This window comes from Pyrgilauda ruficollis, unplaced genomic scaffold (assembly GCF_017590135.1).
Source record: "Pyrgilauda ruficollis isolate IOZ18807 unplaced genomic scaffold, ASM1759013v1 scaffold3, whole genome shotgun sequence".
Taxonomy (NCBI): domain Eukaryota; kingdom Metazoa; phylum Chordata; class Aves; order Passeriformes; family Passeridae; genus Pyrgilauda; species Pyrgilauda ruficollis.
Window position 1 is genome coordinate 5,304,877 of NW_024524377.1, and position 25,384 is coordinate 5,330,260.

A 25,384-nucleotide genomic window follows, 5' to 3' on the forward strand; every position below is an offset into this window, starting at 1 on the left:
GAACAACTTAAGGTAGGGGCTGGGGGAATTAAATTTAATCCTATTTACTTTTATTTTGGGTGAAGGAGGAAGAAAAGAGTTTGCTACTACTGAGCAGTGAGAAAACTGCTGTTCCATAACTGTGAAGGGCTAAAAGTAGCTATAATTTCAGAACCCTAGTTACAAGCAAGTTAAATAAAAAATAAGCCTGGCCATACTGTAAGCAAAATATATGCATACACTTTGGTGTGTGGTGGTGAGGCATGGAAAAAGTGTTTTAAAAAGAAAAATCTTCACTGGTTCTCCAAAAGAAACAGAGGCAGCTGGACAGCAGGATAAAACTCTGAGGTTGTAAAAGCTTTAGTTGAACTCAGGATCCAGACTTATGAAAGGAATAAAATCTTTACTATGCTGTGGATGGGCTATTTCCCATAAAGAAAATCCTCTCCTGTCCAATGCTTTAATACTTACTGTGTTTCAGATTATCTTCATCTGTAACCCTTTAGAAGTAATACAGCTTTATGAAGCTGGCACCTCTTTCTCTAACCAGAGAATTAAAAATTCCTCTTAGGCTGGGCTCCAAAACCAGAGTGCTGACAATATTCGCCCTTCCTCAATCACACTGTGCACACACCTCTGGTCAACAGACCTGGGGCTTTTTCAGCCTGCTGAAACTGTCCTGCCTGCTGGAGGAAGAGCACAAGAGCCATAAAAACCCTGTTATGGCTGGGATGTAAGAGAGAGTCATAGATTTTATGCACATAATACATTCCTGGCTTATGGAGCTTTATAAGCTACAAAGAGGATGCTGTCTTTGAAGCATAAAGTGGTGGCAGTCACTTTTGGTCTTATGAGCATCCAAGGGGAAAACAACCTCTGTCAAATTGAGTTGGCTGTCAGTTGGCTGATGAGAAGCTCAAAATTACCCAAAATGTGAACTTCCGTCCCAGAAAGCCCAAACCACATCCTGGGCTGTATCAAAAGGAACATGAGCAGCAGGGTGAGGGAGGTGATCCTGCCCCTCTACTCCACTCCCCTGGGACCCCCCTTGGAGCTCTGTGGCCCCAGAATCAGAATGATGTGGAGTTCTTGGAGCAATTCTGGAGAAGCACAAAGAAAATCAAAGCATTTTGGTTTTCTTTGTAACCTGGTTTAATGCTGGGTATCCCTGCCCATAGCAGACAGTTGAAGAGAGATTGTCTTTAAGGTCCATTACAACCCAAAACATTCCACAATTCTATGAAATCACAGCCAATATAATCACATTTTCCACAAATAAACTATTAAATTAAAGGCAAGGAAGACTTCAAAGAAATTCCCTGTATTATCTCAGGTACATACCCATACACTGCTGTTCAGCCAGCTGGGGAGAAATAGAGTGCAGGTAGGGAAAAAGGAAGACCAGTCTTCAAAAACGGTTTAATTACTAATTTTTGGACTCAAATCAAGTGCCATGAGTAAACTGCATGCCTTTATCCCATTTAGAGATCCCACGTGTTTGTTCATGCTGATTGACCCAGAACTGGCATATTGGTGGGAGACAGAGAAAGGAGGGGAAAGGAGAGAGAGGTTTCAGCTTAATTTCTTCACATATGGATATCATGGGCTCAGAAAACCTGCACTATTAGCATCAGATGACGGCCTTTTCAAAGGTTCAAAATATCTGCAGCAAGCATTAAAGTGACACATCACTCCCAGAGGTGGCTGTACCTGTGGAGAGAGGTGTGCCTGAATTAAACTGGGTGGTTTCTACACTCTCTTAATTCCATCACGTTCCTTTGCACATGAAACTGCACATTAGAAATTATCCAGCTCAGGATACTCTATGATTCCATAAGGCCTACACTCCATGTGCCACGGGATGTTTACCCTCCTAAATGCATCAAGTTTAATGTTCCAGTGTGTCAGAATGTGCAGCTCTATGAACAAACAAAGCTGCAGGCTCTCCCTGTGTTACTCCAAGACACAGTCAGACAAAACAGACTCGCCCAGGAGAGCTGCAGTCAGTCCATCTGGAAATACGACTGCCCATCAATGACAAACCAGGGACTCCATAAAGCAAACAGTTGGGCTCAAGATGGAAAAAAGAAAGCCTCCCAACAGCTCCATGCTCAAATGAAAGAGAGGAAGTGCTTAAAGTGGAAAAGTCCCATATCTAAAAGAGATAAAAATGAAGACTCTTCAAATGCAGATCAGGGAGATGAGGTTTTGTAACACTGCCAAGGGAAAAATACAAACGGGCTGCACTTCAGAGCCTCAGCGCAAGTTCTATTAAGGAGTTTTCTTCAGAGAAGCAAAGCCTTTGTCTGGTCTAATCTGCAAATACACAGAAGTTATTTTTCCTCTGAGCAGCTACAAGCTGCTGCAAATAATCCTCTTCATCTTCCAACACCAGCATCAGAGGTGGCTGACAATGAATGTCTACCAGCAGCATTTCTTGCTACTCAAATCCATCTGCCTTTGACAGCTTACTGCAGCTCATTTTCATCCAGTAACCCATGATCAACATCTTAAAAACAACACATGTTGGAGCTCCTGGTAATCATGAACTCTTCAAACATAAATAATTGTTGTTACAATGAAGATTCTTGCATGTGCATTTTCAGGGAATGCTAAAACTTGCTACGCAGTTGTCATGGAGCCACTGGTTCTCAGAAGCAGCTGGGCCACTTTTCTATTGTACATAAACATTTCTTATCTAGTTTCAAAATATTTGGTACATGCACTTAAAATGTAACTGCTCTGTTAATAAACGTTAGAGGAGATCAGCTTTATATGTCAAATTTCCTTCTCACCATTCTTTCTGGCTCTGTGTAGATTTTGTTCATTTTGACACAGAAATTATTTGTTCCTGTCTGCACAGTGCATAGACAGCCCCTGGTCTCAGACTGGGCTCCAAAACACTGTTTTGTGATAAATAAACTTCAGTTACATCACTGAAGTACTCACATTTATATAACTCAGTACTGCTCCTGCTAATTCAGGAGAGGCTGCCCGATGTCATTGTTCTCTGAAGCTGGTGGTTCTAAATGAGGAGCATACAGGTGCTTTGAATTTTTTTAAACTTGTTATTATGGCATAATAGGTTGCTTGCAGATTTAAATTTTATTCATGAATTTTCTGCACACCTGCAGAATGTAGAAGATTTATTTTAGCTTGTCTTTTTACAACTGGTCTGAGGATGAAATGCAACTTTGCCATAAAGTTCACCAGCTGCAGAATTTTTCTTCTTCTGTCCCATAATACTCCTTAGATGAGGTTCAAGTGCATCAGCAGAGACGTTTCAGAGCACATTCTTTTTTTATTTTCCCCCAGCTTTTAAGTGGTGTATGTTCCTCCCCGGGTATTACATAGAACTTGCAAATACTAATGAGAAGCTGTGTGTGTGTGTTCCTGTGGGAAGGTAAACCTGACACTGAAACTCTGCTCTGCTAGGTGCTCACATCAACAGTTTCATTTGTTTTACCTTTAGTCATTAATCCCAAAATAGAATTTTTGCACTGAAGTGATAGTTAATCAGTTCAGTGATTAACTAAACTAAACTAATTTAACTAACTAAATGGTGGTACTACATTTAAAATAATAATATTGTGTTTAAGAATCTCATTGTTTATTTTCCTCCACACAAAATTTTACATGCCTTTAGGGACAGCTACCAAGCATGAGGAAATAAAGTGCTCCCAGCCCAAAGAATACTCCAGTTATACCTTAAATTACGTAAACCTAGTGAGTAACTTCTATCCAGGTTAAAGGTATTTCTGTCCAACAGCCAGCTTATTAAAGAAGGCACAACAAGGAACAAGCCTGAAAAATCTCCACACCCTCACAGCTCCTGAACACCTCCAACTGCAGCCAGAGTCACCTCACCTTTCTGCCTCTTTCCACACCCTGAGGACGGGTGGTTGGAGAGAAAAGATGCAGTTTTTGCAAGGATAGACCTAGAGAGAGCAACCTAACCTGCTTGGCATTGCTAACAGCACAGCCTCTGCAGGCAAGTGGGGAATAAATTCTCATTAGCCCAACATAACAGGTAAGGCTAAAGCATACAAGTCACTTCATGATGATCTGCTGGACAATAACTGCCAGCCAAAGCACCCTGATCCAGCTGGTGTCACTATAAAGCCAAGTGGCTTCACCCGTGTTAAATTTTATATGAAAAACTGTTTTGTTTTGCTCGAGCTATCAATTTCTAATTTAATTATGCTGAATATTGAATTCTACTTGTGTAAACACAAATTGTCAATACATTATTTCGTGCCTAAGGATTTTAGGTCCTTTCCTGTAAGACGATGCATCACGGGCTATTGAATATCTATAGCATTGACCAGTTTTTCTTCTTTGCCTGTATACCAGAATTACTTGTTGTAAAAAACTTAATTTAAAACTCAGATGATGACAAAGATATGTCCTCAATGTTATTTCAAGGATATGCTTAAAAAGCCCCCAAACTTTTAGTAATAAATAAGTTGCATGTTCATAGGATAGAAAGCAGAATAATTACTCAACTGCTTTAAATAAATTGTGGTACCCTAATGCTAATCAGCTTTAGTAACCTCAAAAAAAAGGAAGTGAATATACATTCATTTATATTCATTAACTAGGCAGGTTTTCTATTTCAGGAAAGCAGAAGGGTTATCATGAGACTTTTGTTTCTATTCCTCCCATAGAACATCAGTCTTTGAATCAAAAGCATGATGTTTCACTTTAAACAGATTTTTTCATGCCTCAGAATTTTCTCCTCAAAACCACATTGAGCAAAAATGATCAGAACCATCGATACATTAAAATAGCAGGAAAATTAAATAAAGAAGATTTGAACCCTAGGGACACTTGGTTTTCTCAGTGCTGCTTCAAGGGATAAAGAATTTGAAAATCATGATGTAAAGATGGCAATTATTCCTGACCTGAAATGACCTGAAAGCAGAGTTCAGCAGAGTTCAGTCAGCAAGGTTTTTGTCACCCAAAGTCTGAAATGCTTTCAGCCCTACTGAATTCAGTGTGATGCTCTCCAGTGAACACTGGCAAGCCTCGTGTTTGCCCCACTCCCTGGGCTCTTGGGGCTTTTGCTGGACAGGTCTCTTCCCAAAAGGTGCCTGATTCTGCTTAAAGACTAAACCAAACAAGCCAAAAACCCACCCTCCTGCTCAGTGAGAGCAACGTGCCCTGAGACAGGGCAAGGGAATTGGTGAGAATGGCTACTCCTAATGAGTCAAATTATGTAAATATGCAATACATTATGTAAATATGTTCATATACTCACATCTGGGGTATCTGAAGACACAGACTATTTCAGCACTCCCTGGTGCCAAAAAGTCACATTTTGTTGCCACATGAACCCTAAGGCATGCCAAGGTCAAATACCACAACATGTACAGACTTAAGGGAGTGTTTGCTAATCAGTGCCAATCAGAGAGTAAAATATTCCTTCAATAAGGGGAAAACTCAGGTCATCTTGGCTTCTCTTGAGCCATTCCGTTCTGACCAACTGCTTTCTTCTGCAGGACAGGCTAGTGGGCAGGAGAAACAGGAACACACCATAAATTCACTTTCAGAGTGAGAAGAAACCCTTCCCAATGACTGCTTTGTGTTCTAAGGCAAAGGGAATGAGAAAATGAAGCATCAAGAGATGTAATAGAAAAATACATATTTTCCTCTTGTCTTTGTGGTTCTTAATTTGGGGGGGTGGAGGGGTCCTGTGTTTTGGTTGATTCGTTTGGTTTCATTTGGTTCAGATTTTGGGGTTTTTTTGTTATTTTTAAGGCAGTTTTCATTATAATGTAGCAGAGCATCCTGCTATGGATGAAGCCCAGTGGCCAAGGGGTCAGGCTATCAGTTTCAAGTAATAGAAGACAATTCAAGTGAAAAGTGATATATCTGAAAGACAGAAAATAAAATGCAGGGCTTTATTACCAAGAAGGTGAACCAGAAAATAGCATACAAAGAAATACAGGAAATTCAGTAGCAAGGAGAAAGGGAAATTCACCTAAGCACTGCCATGGACAGGAGTCCCAGCAGGGACTCAGACTACATAATGAGAAGGACTATTCCCTAAAACTACTTGGACCAACATCAAATACCTCTAATTTCCACTGATGCCTATTAAATTGAATTAATGCAGAGGAGCTGTCTCATACCCCAAGAGGTCCCTGGCACAAGTGCCAGCTCCAAGAACAGAGCATTCCTGTGTGATTTCCACTGCCAAGCAGAAAGATCAGTGTTTCATGGCAGGCTTGCAGGGGCCCACTGTGGCTCCCTGACACTGGCCACGCAGTGTGGGCAAGCTGCCTTCCTCCTGACATCTTAACAAATTCAGGAGCAATTCTTCACCTTGATTGTTAAAGACTAAAACCAAAACAACCGTAATCAATTACAGCATTCAAGGCCCAGGAGGAAATTTAAAAACGAGCTCTCAAGGTCAGGGATTCAGTGGAAATAGATCCTTGCTGACAAGAGGCAGAACTTCCCTGAGCTGGCGGCTACATTTGCAGGACAACTGCACCATGTGCATTTTCAGCATGTCAGAGAAGAAAACAGGAACACATGGAACTGATTGGCAGCACACAGAAGGGTTAACCCTCAATTTCATGACAGGACTTAACACAAATAAGGTCTATGATATCGAGTCTGAAGGGAAAAGAAATCAATTCTGGTTCCCACGGGTAGGATTTCACCACTTGATTAGAGAAAGAAATGAATCTTTAAAGCATACTTACAGGAAAGGTATTTTCCATTTGCATGAAAGATGGGGATGGCTGCATCCCAAGTTAATGAAATCTAGTCTTCTGTGCCTGTTTGAGGATTTCATCTATTTGAATTATGCAAATATCAAATATAGCTTCATTGTATAAAACTTCAAAATGAGAACGCTATCCTAATATCCACGGGGGCCAAAATTATATCCCCACTTCCCAAACTTAACATTGTTTCATTGAAGGCCAGAAGGAGCTTGTGAGTTTGTCCTACAGCATTGTGTTCCAGCTATGACAGTCAATTTAGAGGACATTCCTGCCTGTCAGCAAATAAACATTAAGTCATTTCAAATTTCACCTCCATTTGATAAGGTTAAAGCAATTCTCTGGTGGAGATAGGGGCTCAGAGGCAGGGTTTTGAGTGGTAGTCGTCAGGCACAGGGAGGCTGACAGCCACGTGGGCTTGGAGGAGGGCACCAGGGCAGCCTGGCACAGTGCAGCTGGGCAGCAAGAGGAGGAGCAGCACAGGGATATCTTACCCCTGGTTCAGAGACCAGAACATGCAGGAAATGGTTCCTTCACCGACAGGCAGAGATCTGGATGTGCACCAAGGGGGACTTGTGTGGTCCCAGGCCACCTTTCTCAAAGTTTCCTTTTGGCAAAAGGTATTTGGAAGATATCTGAAATGTTCAGCTTGCTTAGGCTTGCCAGACCTTGCAAGTTCAGCAGTCTCTCAAAGGAGGATACAGAGTCAATCAGGCCACACCAAGGAGCACCGAACATGACTTTTCCATTCCAACCTTTTCCTTCCAAACCAGCAGAGTCCTTGGCTTTATGGCCAGAATGTGTCTCCACTCCCAGCACAGGCAACCACACCACAGACCTGCAGAAATGATCACATTCCGTACCCCAGAAACTGAATGAGTTCAGGCTCAGTCTCTGTTTGGAAAACTGTCCCTGGCCATGTCCTTCTCATGATTAGAAATTTTCTCATTTCTGTCTGTACTCATTCATGGCCCCTATAGACCTATTAGTTCTTGTGCCAATGCTCTCATTTAGATCAATGCAGAGAACATGGCAGTATTTTGTAATATCAGAGTGTTTGCACTGTAGGACAATGTTTCCTAAATTGTCAATATGTTTTTAGTAATAGAAAAGAATGCATTCAGATGTTGGCTTGGATCAGGAGACAAATAGAAAGGGGACATTTGAATTCCAAGTCGCTATCAAAAAGCTTTTTAGAATTCAGTAGACGTGTGTATGAGCAGGAGGCAGGGAAAGGGAAGGGAATCCAGCCAATGGAAAGCTTCAGTCTCCAGACATTAACTTCAAACAATGAGTTCCCAAGGCTGCCTCCAAGTGCACCAGGTGGGGAAAAATTTCCAAGAAAGGGCACAAGGGAAGCACTGGAGGCAAGAAGAGGAATACAGTCACAAACCTGCACAGACACTGCTCCAGCTGAGAGGGGATGGCTCTTTGTGCCCACCAGACCAGCAGTTTCAGAAGAACTTTCTCATTTTGCTCTTCTATTGCTATTTTTTTGGTTGGTTCTTTTTATAGCAAATCTATAGTCAGCATGCATTTAAAGCTCTTTAAATGTGGACTTAATGAAGGGTACTACAGCTTTCAGACTCCAGTCTCTAAGCTGAAGAGGGGGGTGTGCAGGCTGGAGGGAACATTCTTGCTCTGCAGCTGTAGGCAATTACAAACTGCTTGACACAACCTGACTTCAACAGGCTGGGCTCCTTGGGCAGTGTCTGAGCATGCTTAGCCTGCCAGGCTTAACCCACTGCACAGTGAGATCAGGCTGATTGTGCCCAGAGTCACTCTGCACTCAGCTGTTTCTGAATCCCTCTTGCAAGGTTTTCAAACCAGGGTACAAACCAGATCTTCCTCTTTCCTTGGCACTCACTGCCCCCCTGTACTTACAGATAAGCCAGCTGTACTCTTCTGATTGCTACATTAAAGAATGCAACCTCTTTTTAGCTTCTGTGAAAGATCTGTCTCTCCATTCTCCAGCCACCTTGGTAGCTTCTTTTCCTCCAACCTCAATATGGGTAGTTACACATTGCATTTTTTCAAAAGTTCAAGTTTAAAAATAAATCTATTCTAAACCATTAAACTTCTGTAGCTAAGTTACTCCTCTAGAATCATCATCTAAGATTTCAAAAGTTTGTGTATGTCTGAAAATGCCAATATATGCTTTTACACACTTTGGCAAAAGCTGATGCCATCATTACTACCACTAAGGCTTAGGTATTTTGGCTTTCAAGACAAAACAACCCCTTAAACACCATCTTATGAACACCTGTGACAACCCATTTCACCCATTTTAGACAAGCATTTCTTTCAAGCAATCAGAAAGGTCTGTTGAGTAAACCTGTGACAGAAAGTCAGAAGGCTTTTAGCAATTTCACTGTCTGAAGGACAAGGGCAAGCACCAGCGTGCTTTGCTTTTGACTTCTGTTTGACCTTCATCACACAGTGCTGGTTCTTATCTCATGGTTAAAACCCGACATGTTAGCAGTTGTGCTCACAAGAAAGGCTGTTTGAATATCTGTGTACTCTGGTGCTGACATACTGCAGCTTTTAGCTACCTACAAAGTTTTATTCTGATTTTTAGTTCAGTCTCAGCACATTTAAGAATTCTTCTCTATACATATCTTTAAGCATTACTAAGAGATTCAGCTGGTGAGGACCTTAATTCTCAGTGTCTTTATGGGACAAATGTCAGCGTTCTTTTCAAACTCAGGGAGCTCAAATGTTGTCTTCATTGGAGAGAGAGACAATGTGAGGCACAGGAATTACAGCATCAGCAAGTACTAGAGTTTATCAAACAAAACACATTTTGGTATACACATAACAGAGGTAAGTAACACACCCAGAAACTAACACCTTTTTTTCTGGAAAAGTTTACATTTTAGGGGCAGAAAGATGAGGGGAGAAATAACCAAAATTTGAGGGAGAGGATTTCAGTTTCTTTTTTTTCTCTTGTCTACTAAAAAATTTTGTTCGACCATCTTAAAAAGCTCATGTTCCTGTTCCTGGCTGAAGGCAGGCAGATTACACGCCTGGTTTTGCATATACAGAAAGTTTCATATTGAAAGCAGACATACTGGGACAGACCTAGGACTCATCTGCCCATTAATTTCTCTCTGTGATGATCCCACATAGAAATCTGCAGGAGAAGGAACCAGGGATTTTCCTGTTCTGTTCACACAAGGTCTTGGTAGCCAGCAGTATCAGGAGTTTCTAGAGTGGAGATTATATCTTGTTCTTGTCAGCACTATCCTTCAAGGTTATATTTAACCTCTTTTAGGATCTCATTTTTACATCTGGCTTCCACAACAGCGAGCTTCACAATTTAAATTTTGTGCCTTAGGGTAAAAGGACTATAACAATTGCAGTTACAGCACTCTAATAGAAGGCATAGGTATATACTGAACTCCAGGGATTTGGGTATGAAGGAGCAATCAAGAAAGTCTTCTAATATTTCTTCAAATCAAAATCATCTTCAGCAGCACCATACCTGACATACCACAAAAAGTCTGGGCATGAAGTGGCTGCTCATTTAGCTGTGTAAGACAATCATTACACTGAACAAAAAGCAAGCTGGCAATAATATATGGAGGAGCAAATCAAGGTGGATTTGCAGAAATGCTGCATGAGCAGGGACAGAATATTTACACTACGCTCTGAAAGGGGTTGAGCTCTTTTGCAAGGTTCAGCTAGAGATTGGAGCAGATGCTGCCTAATCAAACAAGGGGGAAAAAAGCCATTTACACTGAGGACAAGGATGGATGGCTAAGAAATGTTATCTCCTCTAATGAACCCCTGTTGTTTTTATACTGATGATTAAAGTTTAGTTTCCTGGTAATTGTTACACATGTGCCCCTGTTTGCAGGTGGTTGTAAAGTGCTTTCTGAGCACTCACAGAACTCTCCCTGCATGTTTCTGGAACAACATCCACCTGCTGGTGGATCCCCAACTCAAACCTCATATCTGCATTTCAACTTAAATTCCTTATTCTAAAAATTGATAAGAACAAAAATGCTGGGTGCTTTTAAGAGGGAATTAATTCAACAGTGAGAAGCTTACAGACAGCTTAAGAGGAAATATGGAAAAGTCAGCTCATCACAGTACCAGACCTCTTTCTCAGTTTCACCTTTCCTTGAAAGTCACAATTCATAAGATTAAAAGGTTCTTGGCAGACTAATTTAATCCATAATATTCTGGCCTTGATATTAACCATCCATGAATAGCAGAGATCAGAAGGATAACTGCTTTCTCACCTAAGCAGTATAAGCTTATGATACCCTCAAAAAAGGCTGGAAAACTGCTACAGCACATTGTGCCAAATAGAATTTGAGATCTTGTCTGTTTATCTTCAATGGTTTAGGAACTCACCTGCTACAATGAAAGGGAAGAAATCTTTAAGATACTGGTCAGTTCTCAGTTTCTTACACAAATGTTGCCTCCAGTAAACCAAGTTATGTGGGATAATCACAGAATCATGGAATGATTTGGGCTGGAAGGGACTGTCAAGCTCATCTTGCTTCAACCCCCTGCCATGGATAGGCACACATTCCATCAGACCAGGCTGCTCCAAGCCCTGTCTAACCTGGCCTTGGACACTTGTCCCTTTGGAAGGCATCCTGTCCTCCAGGTGTGTCAACCACAGCAGTCAGCTTGGTGTCACCTGCAGATGTGCTGAGGGTGCACTCAGTGTGACACTCTGTGTCATTAAGATAATAAATCACAAAATTGAAAGCTTCGCGAACAAATGCACAGATATTAAAGTTCTTTCCCATTAAAATTCAGAGGCTTGCAATCATTGTTAAAAGATAATGGCCCTAACATCAGATAGGAAAACAAAAGATTTAATTACAGGAACTGTGGTATAATTTGAATATGAAACAACAGAGGATTAGATAATGCATTTAGCTTTCACAGGTGAAGATTCCAATAAATTATCTGTGAACTTCCCACAAACAACTCCTACCTACTGGAACTGGGGAGTTGCAAGAGCCATCTACATTTGAGATAGCATCTTGCTCAGAAGAGAGAGCAAGAAAACAGAGAGAAACTAGGAAATTAATACTTAAGACAGTATTCTCTTGACCAAAGAATAAGGGCAGTAGAAGTCAATCCACTTCATGGCTGTAGCAACATCTGTGTTACTCCACTTAGAGATAAATAAATCTTCCTGGTTTCTTATCCACTCTGAAGAAAAAGACATTTCCCAAGGCTTCTACTTGTAAGAAAACATGTCTTGGGGAGTTTGCCATGATACAGAGTGTATTTTTCAGAAGCTGAGGTGGCACAGCCTGTCCTCAACTCCAAAGGCAGCAGTCCCCTGCCTGTTTCTTGGCTCAGTTTGCACAGTGAGGGATGTTGCCTGAACTTCCCTGATTCCTTCTCTTAGCATTTACCTAGGAGTGCCAAAAGAACCAAGGGCCACTAGGTTTATTAACCATAGCTTGTAAGAGAAAGAGAGAGAGATTAATAATATTAAGGCCAACACGGGTAATGGTCCTTAATGAGGCTTAAAGACTCTGGGCAGCTGTAAGTTTAGGGCAGAATTACTTCAGGAATCTTAGTTGGGCACTTATTATCTGGGCAACACAGATGCTGAAGCATAAAGAATCAAAAGCTGTTAAGTCCCTACAGACCAGGTGAAATCCCAACTTCAGACCAGGTGGAATCCCAGCTTCAGACCAGGTGGAATCCCAGCTTCAGACCAGTGGAATCCCAGCTTCCTTGTAGGCATCAGGTGAAAGACAGAAGCGTGGCCACAACTCTAACAAAGCACCAGTAAAGCACTTTTTGTCCTCATGGGCTTCCCAGGCAAAACCAGCACTCAGGTGTCCCCAGAGATCCTCTCTGCCAAGTTATCATATAAGGGGAATTATGTGAATTACATTAGTGGTGAATCTGCTCCTCTGACTACAGTATTTGCAGGGTGAGGTTGTTTTCAAACCTGCAGACTTTTCATGCTGAAGCAATTTTTAAGTACTCTAATGTAAAGTGTAATCACACATTGATTTTTCCATTAAAACTACAAAAATCTTAAATACCTTGGGGGTGCTGGCCTCAATTAGTCCCTATTCTTCAATTCTATTTCTCTTGGTGTTGTTTTGCCATCCCTCAGTGTAGGAGGAAAGGAACTGTCCACTTATGCTGAAAGCACAATCTTCTATTACATGAGTCCAGTTAAAAGCAGGAGTAGATAAATTGCTTTCTGTACAATAGGGAGGAAAATTATGCTGGGCTCTCCCCATGTTGCTTTTTAAATTGCTGTGTGGGAAACCTGAACATACAGATGTCTGGATTTTGGAAGTTTGCATTGGGTCTATTTTACTGTGGGGGTTTTTTTCCTGGTGTTTTTTTTTTTTTTTTTTAACTGACAGAAACTTCCCTTCTCTTCAGAGGAGCTTATTTGTACACAATTGCCCTGAGAAGCCATCATCCCTCAATGCAGCCTTTCCATTGTCACTTGTTGAATAGCTGAGCTTCAGTTTTGTGCTACCAGCATTCAACAGCACTGATTGGTTTTGCCACTGACACCAGGTTAATGCTTTTGCAGAGAAGAGGAAGACAAATTTTACCCAACACCAGCAGGAAAATAATTTGCTTTTATCACTTTTCCAAGAATCAGGACCTAAAAGAAAAAGCTTACTAGTTACAGGGGGTGGATGCCCCATACACCAGAGTGGTCAGGCCCTGTCTGTTGGTCTGTCCACCCATTTCAGTGCACTGAGCACTTGTGGAATTCAAAGCCCTGCTCAGGAAAACATATGGATGGAATGACCATACAAAACACAAAGAGATTAAAGTCATATCCAGTGTACTCATCTTCAGACATGTCTGCAACAAGATGCCTGAAGAAAGGCAGCTCAATGGAATGATTAAAGAAAAGAACCAAGAGAGGTGAATGAAGCTGCATTTAAAGAACGTGGGCTGGAGCTGTGTTCTGGAATCTCATAAATTAGGTTATTCTTTTCATTTTTGTTCTATCCCTAACCTTTAGCTTTTTCAGTAGGGAAAAACCCAGCCAAATTCCAGCCTATGAAGAAGCATCTAATTTTCCTGTAACAGAAGTCTATTGTCAAATTACCCTGTGCCTGAGTCATATCTAGATGACAACCATGCATTTTTCAAGACTACTTGAAGTACTCTGAAGTAATTTGCCTCCTGAAATTTGCCAAGTGCCTTACAAAGTACACTTCTTCAGTGATCTTTGGAGAGGCTATTCCTACACATAATACCTTTATTCTGAGCAGAGCATTAAACTGCCACCAGCAGTATATGGGAAGAAAAATGGTGCTCCATCTGAAGTTCTAAGAGATCCTTTGAAGCTCTGAGTCAAGGTTTCATCTAGATTCAGCTAATGGCTCAGTAAAGCTGGTCATGGTGTTTACAGAGGCTTTGGTGCTGTTATAGAATAGCCTGGCATTGCTTCAACAACAGCCACCAAAAAGTGCCATGGCCTTGCTCAGGTCTGACTTCCTCCTGCCTAGCTTTTCCAGCCCTTCCCTTCTGCCCTTTTTCTTTTTCTTTTTCTTTTTCTTTTTCTTTTTCTTTTTCTTTTTCTTTTTCTTTTTTTTTCTTCCACTTAGAGAGAGGGACACTCTTTCATTCCATGGCTCTCACCAGTGTCAGTAAAGCCTCTGGCTGCTGTTGCCCTGTAAAGCAGACCTGCCCTGAAGCTGTCTGTACCACACCCACATCTCAGAAAACACCACAGCCACTGCCTTCAGGTTGACACTCAGTGTATTTTACACATTTAAGCATATTACACCACATTAAAAAAAAATTTTTAAACCACCACTACACTGCCTTTCTCAGATGAAGGCACTGCTGTAGGTTATAACAAATTCCCTTGCCTGTTTATTAAAAGTGCTCTAGGATATCTGCTGTCCAGGCAAAATTCATCCTACATCAGATGGTCCCAAAGCAGAAAAGTTGCAGTTCTGTAGAGGTGGGAAAGAAAGAGCAGTGGGAATTTCCTGCCTCACATGTCCCAGAGGAGCTGATGGTGCTGGATGGTACCAACAGGGCCTCCAGCTGGGCAGGTACAGCACCAGCTCTGGCTCCTGCAGACTGATGCAGCTACAGCACTGCTTTAATGCACCTCCACCAACACTTCCATAGCTGCCAGATCACTTGGATATTTCTCTTTTCTGGATGGAACATCTCAGGAAGGACAGATGTTTCATCATAGATGGGAGATTAAAAAAAATGCTGCCCAGATGTCAACTGGCAAAGCACCCACCAAGCCCAGCAGCCCCACTCAGCAGGTCTGTGGAAACAGAGGAGTGCTGCTCCAAAGGGTCAGTTGGAAGTGTATAATACAAAGAAAGAGGATGTAGCAGCACAAATGGACTCTTATTTCAATGTCTGTACTGTGGTAGGCTTGAGGCTGCTTTATGCAAAATGATCAAGGCTTTTAGCAGAAGCTCAAACTGAAGCTTTAGAGCCGACCCCATTTTCAGCTGGGATCATCAGAACTCACTTTGTTGTAGTCAGGCCCAGTGTGATAACAAACCACACAGCTGGTTTTGTACAGATGTGCTTCTGGGCAATGACCAGGTTGGTGTAGCCATGGCCAGTGACCGGGCTCTGCTGGTGGTGCTTTCCCTCCAGCAGCTCATGTGGAGGCTCGTCCCATACTGCTCCCCTCTCCCAGTTCCAGCACTTCCTAAAGACTCTTAACTTACTTTCCTAAAGATTCTTAACTTACTTTTCTAAAGATTCTTAACTTTCAGCTATGGATGTATTCTTTTTGTAGTATTTATAATTATTGCACTAGTTGGAGCTGATTTTTACAGAATCCCTCCTTTACATTCCCTTTCGGTGTTTGCTGCAATCCACTTGTAACATTTATAATTATAAGATATATGCCCTCCAAATCTACCCTTTCTTGTGAGCTCTCTGCCACAGTTCAGGGGCCTTAGCTCAGGTGTTGGAGCAGCAAGAGGTCCCCAGTGGCACCTTGTCACCATTTGGGTGGCCATAGGAGAAAGACAAGATCAGGTAGCCACAAAGACTAAATTGATCCCTGTCAGGGTGGGTCAAGAGGTTTTAATCACTGTTAAAAGCTTGCATTTCATGAAAGAGCCAGGTGTTTTCAGACACATTTCAGCTACCCAATTTCTGCAATGGTGTCACCCCATCTAGAGCCCCTCCTGCAAGCATCAATGCCATCTCTGGCAAGTAATCTTTCACTTTCCACATTTACAATTAATTTCCATCAATGTTCTCGAGTGCCACGCAATAACATGACACTAAAAAACCATTAGTTCCTCCTGGTGTCATCCTCTACTTAGCTTTTTCTCATAGTCAGATTTATGATTTTAATCTCTGTTTTATAGAACTTATCACTTTTAACAACCAGAAGAAAATGCTGAATTGTTTTTATTGCTGTTAGATGTACAAAGACGCGATGCTATACACTGTCATTTACATTTCACATTAAAAGTGAAATATGCTGTGAATGTGCAAGTATTGGTTTTAATTTGACCCATCTGTTAAATGAAAAACAAAGAGGACTTCTAAATCACAATATTTAAATTTAGCAATTTGTAAACAATTTATATGTTCATTTCTTCTGGGTTAAAACTGCCCTAAAGCATCACTGTTATGAAATCTCCAAATTAAATTGCTTTGCATTGTTCTCAGAAATGCATGCCAGAGTTTCTTCCTCCTCAGTATATTAATTTATTCCTCAAGCCAAGTAAATTAGCAAGACTTGTATTAAGAGTCTTGCCACTGAAGTAATTTTGGGGAATTCACACAAGTATCTCCTGCCTCCAGAAACTGAGAGTACAGTGGAAGTGTCAGATACACAGGGTGGCAAACCAGTTGCTTTCATTTATTCAGCACTTTTGCAAGCAGCACTGCATCTCCTATTCTATGCTGGAGTACCAGGAAGAATAATCAAGAAGGGGAGGAAAAGTCAGGGCAATTTACCTTCCCCTCTCAACCTAGCCAGGATTTGGGTCTTAGGTTTGGCTTTAATGCTGCTGTGGTAATGTTCAAGGGGAGGGAGATCCACACATATCTAAGGATCCCCCAGGCAGCACTTCAAGAGCAGATCCCTTTTTCTGCTTTGTGCCACAGGAGTGTTCAGCTCCACTGCTGAGCCTGAACCCCAGAAATCCATCCTGACACTGGAGTGAGGGACAGAGAGCTCTTAACAAACCACAGATGGGGCCTCTCCACACTTGTGAGAGGAGATGATTTCTTCACTTCATGGCCTGACACAGACCATGGCAAAAGCAGGATTAGATGAGGAAGGAGAGGATCCTCAGGGGAAAAAAACGATACTAAAAAGGAGAAAAAAGTAATACAAAATATAATCTACTTAAAGTTGTAGAAGTGGACAGATGCACAAATTTCAAGTCCCTCTCTGCCATATCAGTCAGAGCACCAAAAAGCAACACAGAAATACTGGTTTACTGTGCATTCCTACCCTAGATGGTTCATTTATTATATCCAGCATCATAATAAGCGACCCAACAAAACAGGAACTAACAGTAATGCAGCCAGGACATGATTAAGGGTGCCTGTAAGACTATCAACAAACGTGGAGACTGCATGGATCACTGCCCAGAAAGATTCCAAGCTGGTGGAATGACAGCTCGATTAGTTTTTTGTCTGATGAATGTGGCGAGAGAGATCAGAATCAAACATAATTTCAGGGTTACAGGCCTTCAAATAAAACCAGAGGAAAAAAAATTCAAAGAGGGCAATGGCAATTTGTGAGACCAAATCAGCTCTCCAGTCCAGCCTCCTTAATGCTGAAATGCAACACAGCCACAACTGCTGAGGCTGAGAACTCTCCAAGGAGCATCCTGAATTAGCAGGGAAATACCTCCAGAGAGAGACAAGCTTGAGATCTTGCAAGACAGTCTTCCCTCCCTCCCATCAGCAGCCTTACTAAATACACTCATATTTGTAATTTAGTGGGAAAACATCCAAGTAGAGCTACTTTATATCCAGGCAACTGTTGCCTATTGCTACCCCAAAGGTCAAGCTGCAACAGCCTGTCACCCATATTGCTGCATGTAGGCATGTAATAAAATCCAACAGAAATAGCAGACAGTAAGCGGATTTTTTCCTTCTTTTTCCCTCCCACCTGTTCTAATGACAAAAAGAGCCAAAAACACACAGAAACATCAGGATTCTTGAAATGTATCATCGCAACCAAAAGTATTATCCCTCATTTTGTACCACTTTCAAACCCTTTGGGAGAGCTTGGTGAGAAAAAACCTGAAGTTTCTGGGCTTTCTTCCCAAGTGGAAAGGGGGTAGGGGAGGGAGGGGAGGCAGAGAAGGACATGGCTCTTACCCAGGAATAAAGTGATCTGTCTCCTGGAGCTCTTGCCCTCCGAACTTTCACTCTTCCTCAGGTACTGCTCCTGGTGCTTTGGCCCACCCTGCACTGCCACAGTCCCCTTCTTGTGGATCATCAGGGCTTTCATCATGCTGTGGCACATGAAGGTGACAGAGCCCAGCACGACGATGTACACAGCGAAGGCGCTGAAGATGCTGGCTTGAAACAGAGTCCACTTGGAGGAGAGGCAGGTGCAGATGGTCATGTTGTGCTTCAGCTCGGGAATGTAGTGCCTGGGAGTAGGTTTGACACAGGAACTCGTTCCCTGGTAGCCCTCGATGATCTCCAGGGGGTACTCTGTGCCCATGGCAAAGAGCAGGGGCAGAGCCACGATGAGAGATGTGCCCCAGACAAAGGCGATGAGCAGCTTCACCGTGCGGGGTCCGGACACGGCCTTGAAGCGGAAGGGGTGGCAGATGGCCACGTACCTCTCAAAGCTGAGCGTGGCCACGTGCAGCACGGTGGCATAGCTGCAGGCCTCGAAGAGGAAGTAGTAGAGCTTGCAGGCAATGTTGCCATTGGGGGTGGAAAAGGGGCTCCAGATGGCACTGAAGAACTCCACGGGCATGCCCAGCAGGATGACCAGCAGGTCGGAGCAGGCCAGGCTCACCATGTGGTCAGTGACCTCCTTCTGCAGGTAGCCTTTCCTCTGCAGGATCCTGGTGACTTTGATGGTGATGCTGTTGCCCAAGAGGCCCGCGACAAAGATGCAGATGTAGATTAAGGCCAAGGTGATCTTGACCCACAGAGCCACCTCAAACTCCGGGACGTGGCTGTGGTCAATGAGAGGAGAACAGTCTGAAGCGGGTGTCTCTCCTGCCATGAGCAGTCCCAGGGTGGAGGAGGTGCTCTCCTTGCCTCTCCAAGTTTCAGGCTCACAGCAAACAGATCCTTCCTCACCTTGCCCCTCTCCCCGAGCCACACATGTCCGAGCAGTCAGGTCCAACGAGTGTGTCTCAACCAGCCACACCTGTGGGGTTTGTTGGTTTGTGAGCAACAGCCTCTGAGTCAGTAAGTTAAACAGGAAAATGTTTCAGCTCTTACCTTTCTTTATGGCAAACACCTCTTGCTCTTTTCGGATTTTCCTCCTCCTTTCTCCACAGGGTGAAGCCTCTGTTCTCCAGCCCTTCACTGTGTGAGCTGCTCTGCTTTCCACGCTCGCCTGTTCCCCAGCACGCAAAGCAGCTTTTGGTGCTGGCCCCAGCAGAAGTCAGAGTCTGTGTGGTTAACTCTGTTAACCATTAACCAAAATCTTGGCTATCCTTAGTCACTGACAGCACAGCAGGTTTCGAGAGAGGGAAAAAAAATAAAAAAAGCAAGCCCCTCTTATCTGAAAGTCACTTCCTTTCACAGGAAGAAGTGTTTCTCCCAAAACTGTGGTTTGGTTGTCAGGCTGAGTGTGTGAGTGGTGCTGAAGAGAAAGTATCTCCTCATGAGTTTAACATTGCCTGGGCTTCAGACTTCACTGCTGTGTGTGTTACTGCCCACATGCTTCACTACTTCACATTTCCTTTAATGAAGCCCTCGCATCTGCCGTGCTGGTTATAGAGCCTGTGCAGCCACAGACTGATTTACATCAACAGGAGGTTCTGGTTTTCAGCTGCTGCTAACGAACAGGTAGCTTCTTAAAATAACTGCTTAGACAGACTCTAAAGAGGCTTCTTGGAAGTTATAAAATAAGATGAGTTCTAGATTTAGACACGTGGATTGTTTCTCTTCAAATTTCCATCTCCTCATGTAAGATAACAGAAATAACCAAGTCAGTAATCCCAGTTGTGCCAATGCTTTCAAATAATCTGGAGTAGCAAGGATGCAAACGTTCTTCCTCCTCCTGGGTCTCACCCCAGGGGGAAAGAATTTAATGCTGTCTTTAGTTTTATTTTCAAACCATAGCACTGAAGGCTCCCGAGGTAACTCCTGGAAACATTTAATTAGAGGGTGTGTATATAGATTAGGAAACTTTTAAATTACAATGCAAAATGACAGTACAGTTTTTGCAGCTGTAATAGAGAGGGGCCCAGTACAGTGATCTGCTCCAGTGCCAAATCTAAGAGCAGTGGGCTCACAAAGTGATTTTTATTAACTAGACAAGCTCATGTGACACTTGCAGCTCATGATAAAAGAGAAACATTAGGAAATTTTTATTAAAAGTCTCCTCACATCCAGTGGTTATCACTGTACCTCAGCAGCCCAAGTACACAATGAACAAAAAGATGCCCCAAACAGGATAATCAGCACCTGTTTCTATGCATCATTTATGCACTTCTGTTTCCAAAAAATCACCTCAAGCCTGGCAGAACTTCAAGCTGTGTAGTCCCAGCCATCTTTCCTTACGTTTGATAATTCACATTTGTTCTGCTCAGACAAGCTTTCTATTATTACCCCATTTCTTTTACTTAATTTTACTTTATAAAAGTGTGAACAAAGATTACATATGCATGACTGAATTGTGGAAATGAAGCTAATTAAAATTTGCTGCTTGCCATCAAAAGGGAAAAGGGAGAGAGAGAGAGCAAAAGAGAAGGGCCAATAGGATTAGATCTCCCCCTTTTTTTCCACACCAATTATAAAATGCAGAACACAATTTTACGTTTTCAATATTATCTTTAGAACATACAAAAAGTTTATTAAGTTTCTAATAAAGAGCTGGTGCCACAAAGGGGATAGGAAGGAAAGAGACAATTGTGGATAATCAGAGATGGAGACCATTAAAAATCAAAAAATCCTCCATGGGTTACTGGACTAGATAAACCAGGAGTGAGTATTGCAGAGTAAAATGCCTATTGTGGGTGATTACAGAAAGATATATCTTCCTGGAGAGAGGCATTTCTCCACAACTAAATATTCTTAATGCCTCTTTGTGGCATGGAGGTTCAGCGCTCACAGTCTTTACCCTGGTGGATGTGATACCAGTTTATAAATTTAGGATTTTTGTAATGGTCCCACCTTAGGCATTTCATTAAGTTTCCTTGATATTTTGTAGTAGTGAATACCATGAGTTAATTTCTGTGTTGTTGCCTTTCCCATAGCAGGTTTGAAGGTGAATCTGGAGTTGTACCTGGGAGAACACTCCAGGGAGTGACTTCATCTGTTGCAATTGCACACCACGACTTCAGCTGCTGAGGAGGAGGAGGCAAGAGCATTAAGGACAGAATCCACTGTATTTCCTTCCCAAATCAGCACCCATGGATGCTGCACACTGCCAAAATCACTTGTCAGCCCCTTGGTGAGAGAGTTGAGCCTCCTGGGGATGCGGATCCCGTGGGCTCGGGCTGCAGCTGGCTCTGCGTGCCACTCACTCAGCCACTCCATGCTCACACAAATGTTTGTAGTGATGCAGTTGTTGGTAAGAGGTCACTGAGAACGGAGCACAGAGAATCACTGAGATGGAGCACAGATTGTTGTTGCTGTTGTGCAAAAGGCGATTTTTCACCTTCAGAGATAACAAAGCTGCGGTGATGGCCAGCCCCAGTTTGTTACCCAGCAGAGTGTACAAGGTTTCTCAGAGGGCTGTTTTGCTTTCTTGCCTGGTCCTTGGACACCACCATGGTGAACAGCCTTTTGGGGCAAAGAAAGCAGGGCTTTGCCATCTATCCACTGTGTGAAGCTCCCCTTGTGCACCTTGCAAAGCTCACCCACCGCCTTGCCCCGCACCGTGCCCGTGGACCAGGCATCCCAAACCCCTGGAGAGGTAAAAACTGTCAGGTAGCAAAAAAATCCTAGCTGGAATGAATGTCGGAAAAACAAACCCGCTGGGCAGATGCTGTTGCATTTGGGTAAGCGGGTTGCAGATTAACCCTTTCCAGCGTGCAGGGCCAGGCTGCTCCTGCCTGCCCAGAGCCCTTCCCTGCCCTGCTGCGCCGGGCTGCTGCAGCATCAGCATCACCCTGGTTGCTGCTCAAGTACCGCCCAGCACAGAGCCAGGCTGCTCCGGCTGGCACACAGGCACTGCCACACTCCCGTTACCTCTGCAGAATTATTTCTCGATGGCTGCGTTGTGAATATGCAAATCCACCTTAATTGGCTACGCTAATCACACTGCTCCGACTGGTTTCTGTTCTCGAACTGTTCAAGCTACTTGACAGGAACAAAGGAAATATCTCGGTTTCTTGCTTCCCTTAGCTTAAAAACTATAAAACCTAAATGAAAAAGGAGAGCTATCTCAAAAGCAAAGAAAATGAGGCTGTGAAAAGGATTAACTTTTTTTTTCAGATAAAAACACATCGACTGTTTTTTTTCTTGCCAGTCTTTACCATTTCCCATCTCAGCGAACCTCTTGTCCCCAGAATAGCTGTGATACCTTTGTCTTGCCAGTATTTGTTTAGAGAAAGTGAATCCTGGGCTTGTTCGATTCCCTTTGAAACACAAAGTAAACAAAATGAGATTGCTGTTCTGCAGTGACAGCTACTCTGATCTGCACAGGCAGAGGGGAGAGTGCTGCAGGAAAGGAAAGGAAGAAGCAACACAGACAAAAGTGAAATGTCCGAGTGATTTTAAATGTTTTAAGAAATCAATTTGCTTAAGACAGTCCATGTTGGCTTTGTAAATGATTTTTCATTAGAAATTTAAATAATTAAAGACAGCTCTCAGATAACTTGTGGCTTCTTTCTGTTTTCTGGAATCTAAGAAGCCTCTTTACCCTTAAGATCCCTTTCTATTCTTCTGGTGAGCTATTCTTGAATAATATTTTTCTCCTTTGGAAGATTATTTTGATGGTTAATAATATAAATAAATACAATCTTTTTGTGAAATTTATTTCTTATTAATTTCCCTGTGAGTTTGGGTTTGGGTGAAACAGTTTAATGACCATTGTGCTGTTAACTGTTTGGCTCCTTTTCTTCTGGCAGCATAAGAGACTGGGTTATGTGAGATGGGCAGTGGATCTTCCACGTAACCTGGACATCCATAATGAATTCTAATGGAAGTAGATTACCTCTACAAAGGTGGCACGTGGAAAGCTGGCACCTTTTATTCAGCCAAGTGCAGTGCTACCTGCTGTAATGCCATCCTCTTGGAGCAGTGTATTGTGAGTGTTTGCTTATTTGGAGGATAGAGATGGGATTTCAAGAGTGCTTCCAGGATACACAGTGAAAAAGATCTCTGCTCCAAATAATTCCATCTAAATAAATAGATGGAAGCACTTCTCTGCTTGCAGTGTATTTTACAAATTGGCAAGCAACATGAGAAGAAACTGGGCACAGTGAGAATAAATGGTTTCTCCAAGATACAGAAAATCTGTGCAACACCTGAGCCTCCTCATCAATACACTGGATTCCTGCTAACTCCCTCACATGACCTGCAGCCCCTGGACTGCTGAGCAAGAAATGCACTTCCACGGGTCTTCACTGGCTGTTCTGGTGCTTTTAACTGATGTTAATTCATGGTAATTAAAGAGTACAGCACCAAAACACATAACACAGTCATATCTGGAACTGTTGAACAATGCACCACCTGCTGTCTGATCTCCCTGGTAAATTAAAGGCATTAAAGCTGTTCAAAGCCTTCACTCAATTGCAATGCTGTCTGAAGTAAACCAAAGGCACCAGGAGGTCTGTGCTTTGCTGTCATTAGGTGGAAGAGCACTTTGCCTGGCAAGGAAGTGAAAGGGTCAATGTTCCATTCTTGGAGTAAGGGAAGAGATGCCCTTCTCTGTCCCTTGACACAGCAGGAGGTGTTGGAGGCTGAGGAGAGGCCACCAGTCCTGGCCCCAGATGGAGAGCAGCTGATTAGACAGGCTGGAAAATGCAGGTAAATCTGAAATGAGAGGGTCCTTTTTGCATCCTTTGGGCATGAAGCACCAAAGGAAATGAGTTTATTTATATCCCAGGCCTGACAAAGGAGCTGTAACTTACAACCAAAATGAATACATGCACTAAGCCCAGGTCCCAGTAATCACAAATCAACTGCGTTGAACTCAAATCCTGAAATATCAGTCAGACTTCCCTCTGTCTGAAGCACAGTGGCACCAATCCACAACATTTGGTTCAACAAATCTCAGTCTTTTGGGGCACAATCTCCAGCACACTGAATCAAATCCCATTCTTCTCTGTGGAGCTTCTAAACTGCCACCTTGTCCAAATAAATGTTAATGGCTGCAAAATACAATTCAAAGCTCCTTTTTAAGAGCATACTCATTTCCTTATGCCACATTTTAAGTGAAACTCTTCTGTGCAGTTTACTTTTGCAGTTCAACTTTTAACAGAGGTTCACACTTTTAGATGCTGCTATGCTACTGCCCTAGAAAAAATCTTGAGATTTCCTTCTCTAAATGTGGCTCATTGCTGAAAGTGACAAGACAGAGAGAAGTTCTGGAAAAATGTGTCTCACACCCTGAATTCTCCATCATTTTTTTTAAAAATCTGCAAGGTTGATAATCCATGGAAATTATTGTCACATGCAGGTACCAAAACACTGCAGTTCAGAGCTCATGCTTCTTTTTTCTCTACCAAACCAATGGAGAATCTTCTTTAAAATGTTGATGGTTTAATCCCAGTCTCCTGAAAAAACAGGAGACTGTTTTTACAGAAACACTAAGCCTTATCATTGAAAAAAAAAAAAAAGCAAAAATTATCTCCTTGCTTGCTCCTTGTGCTTGCCATTTTGTCACTGTCAGGACTTGCACTCTCTCTTTACAGAAATACTGAGCCTTATCATTGAAAAAAAAAAAAAAAGCAAAAATTATCTCCTTGCTTGCTCCTTGTGCTTGCCATTTTGTCACTGTCAGGACTTGCACTCACGTGCCCAGCTGAGCTATTATGGAATAATTTTGCCTCTTTTCAGAACTCAGCTGATGAGGTTTAGCCTGAAGTAAATCAGTGACAGCTTTTTTACCTGATTCTAAGGAATCCTAGCAGTACATCAGCACAGCAAGGGCAGTCCTGCCACCCTGCTCCTTCTCATTCACAATACATATAATTCAAAATATCCAACTTGTCATTTTAAGGATCTTGTGTTTTACCATTATGTAGTTCATTCCCTGACAGAAACATCAACAAATTCAATTTTAAATAGTTTTTAAGAAAAAAAAGGCAGAGTGTTTCACCTGTTGCTGTGATCTGGGCTACAACAGGTAGCAACAACCACTGGATACAGCAGAAAAATTAATATTATACAGTAATTTATGCACCTAGGAGATGCCACACATAGGTTTCTAAGTAAAACGTAAATTCTTACAGAGATTAAATTTGGCCAGAATGCAGGGCTTCAGTTCTTGTTCTCAGCAAAAACATTAGGTGAATTTGGCTCCAGGTTATTCTATCACCACCAGCTCAGTGTTGACACATGGAGGATTGCATTTTTTCTTCAGTGCATTTTAGCTG

At 42.4% G+C, this 25,384-nt stretch overlaps 1 protein-coding gene across 1 annotated transcript in view; it reads right to left on the reverse strand.

The window, feature by feature from the left end:
* The window catches only part of GPR39 (G protein-coupled receptor 39), a 72,690-nt gene extending 53,802 nt beyond the window's left edge, over positions 1 to 18,888 (reverse strand). Inside the window, exon 1 of the mRNA XM_041473370.1 lies at positions 18,021 to 18,888. Within this exon, the coding sequence (XP_041329304.1) occupies positions 18,021 to 18,888 (868 nt within the window). The remainder of the gene's footprint in view (positions 1 to 18,020) is intronic.
* Positions 18,889 to 25,384: the final 6,496 nt, after the last annotated feature.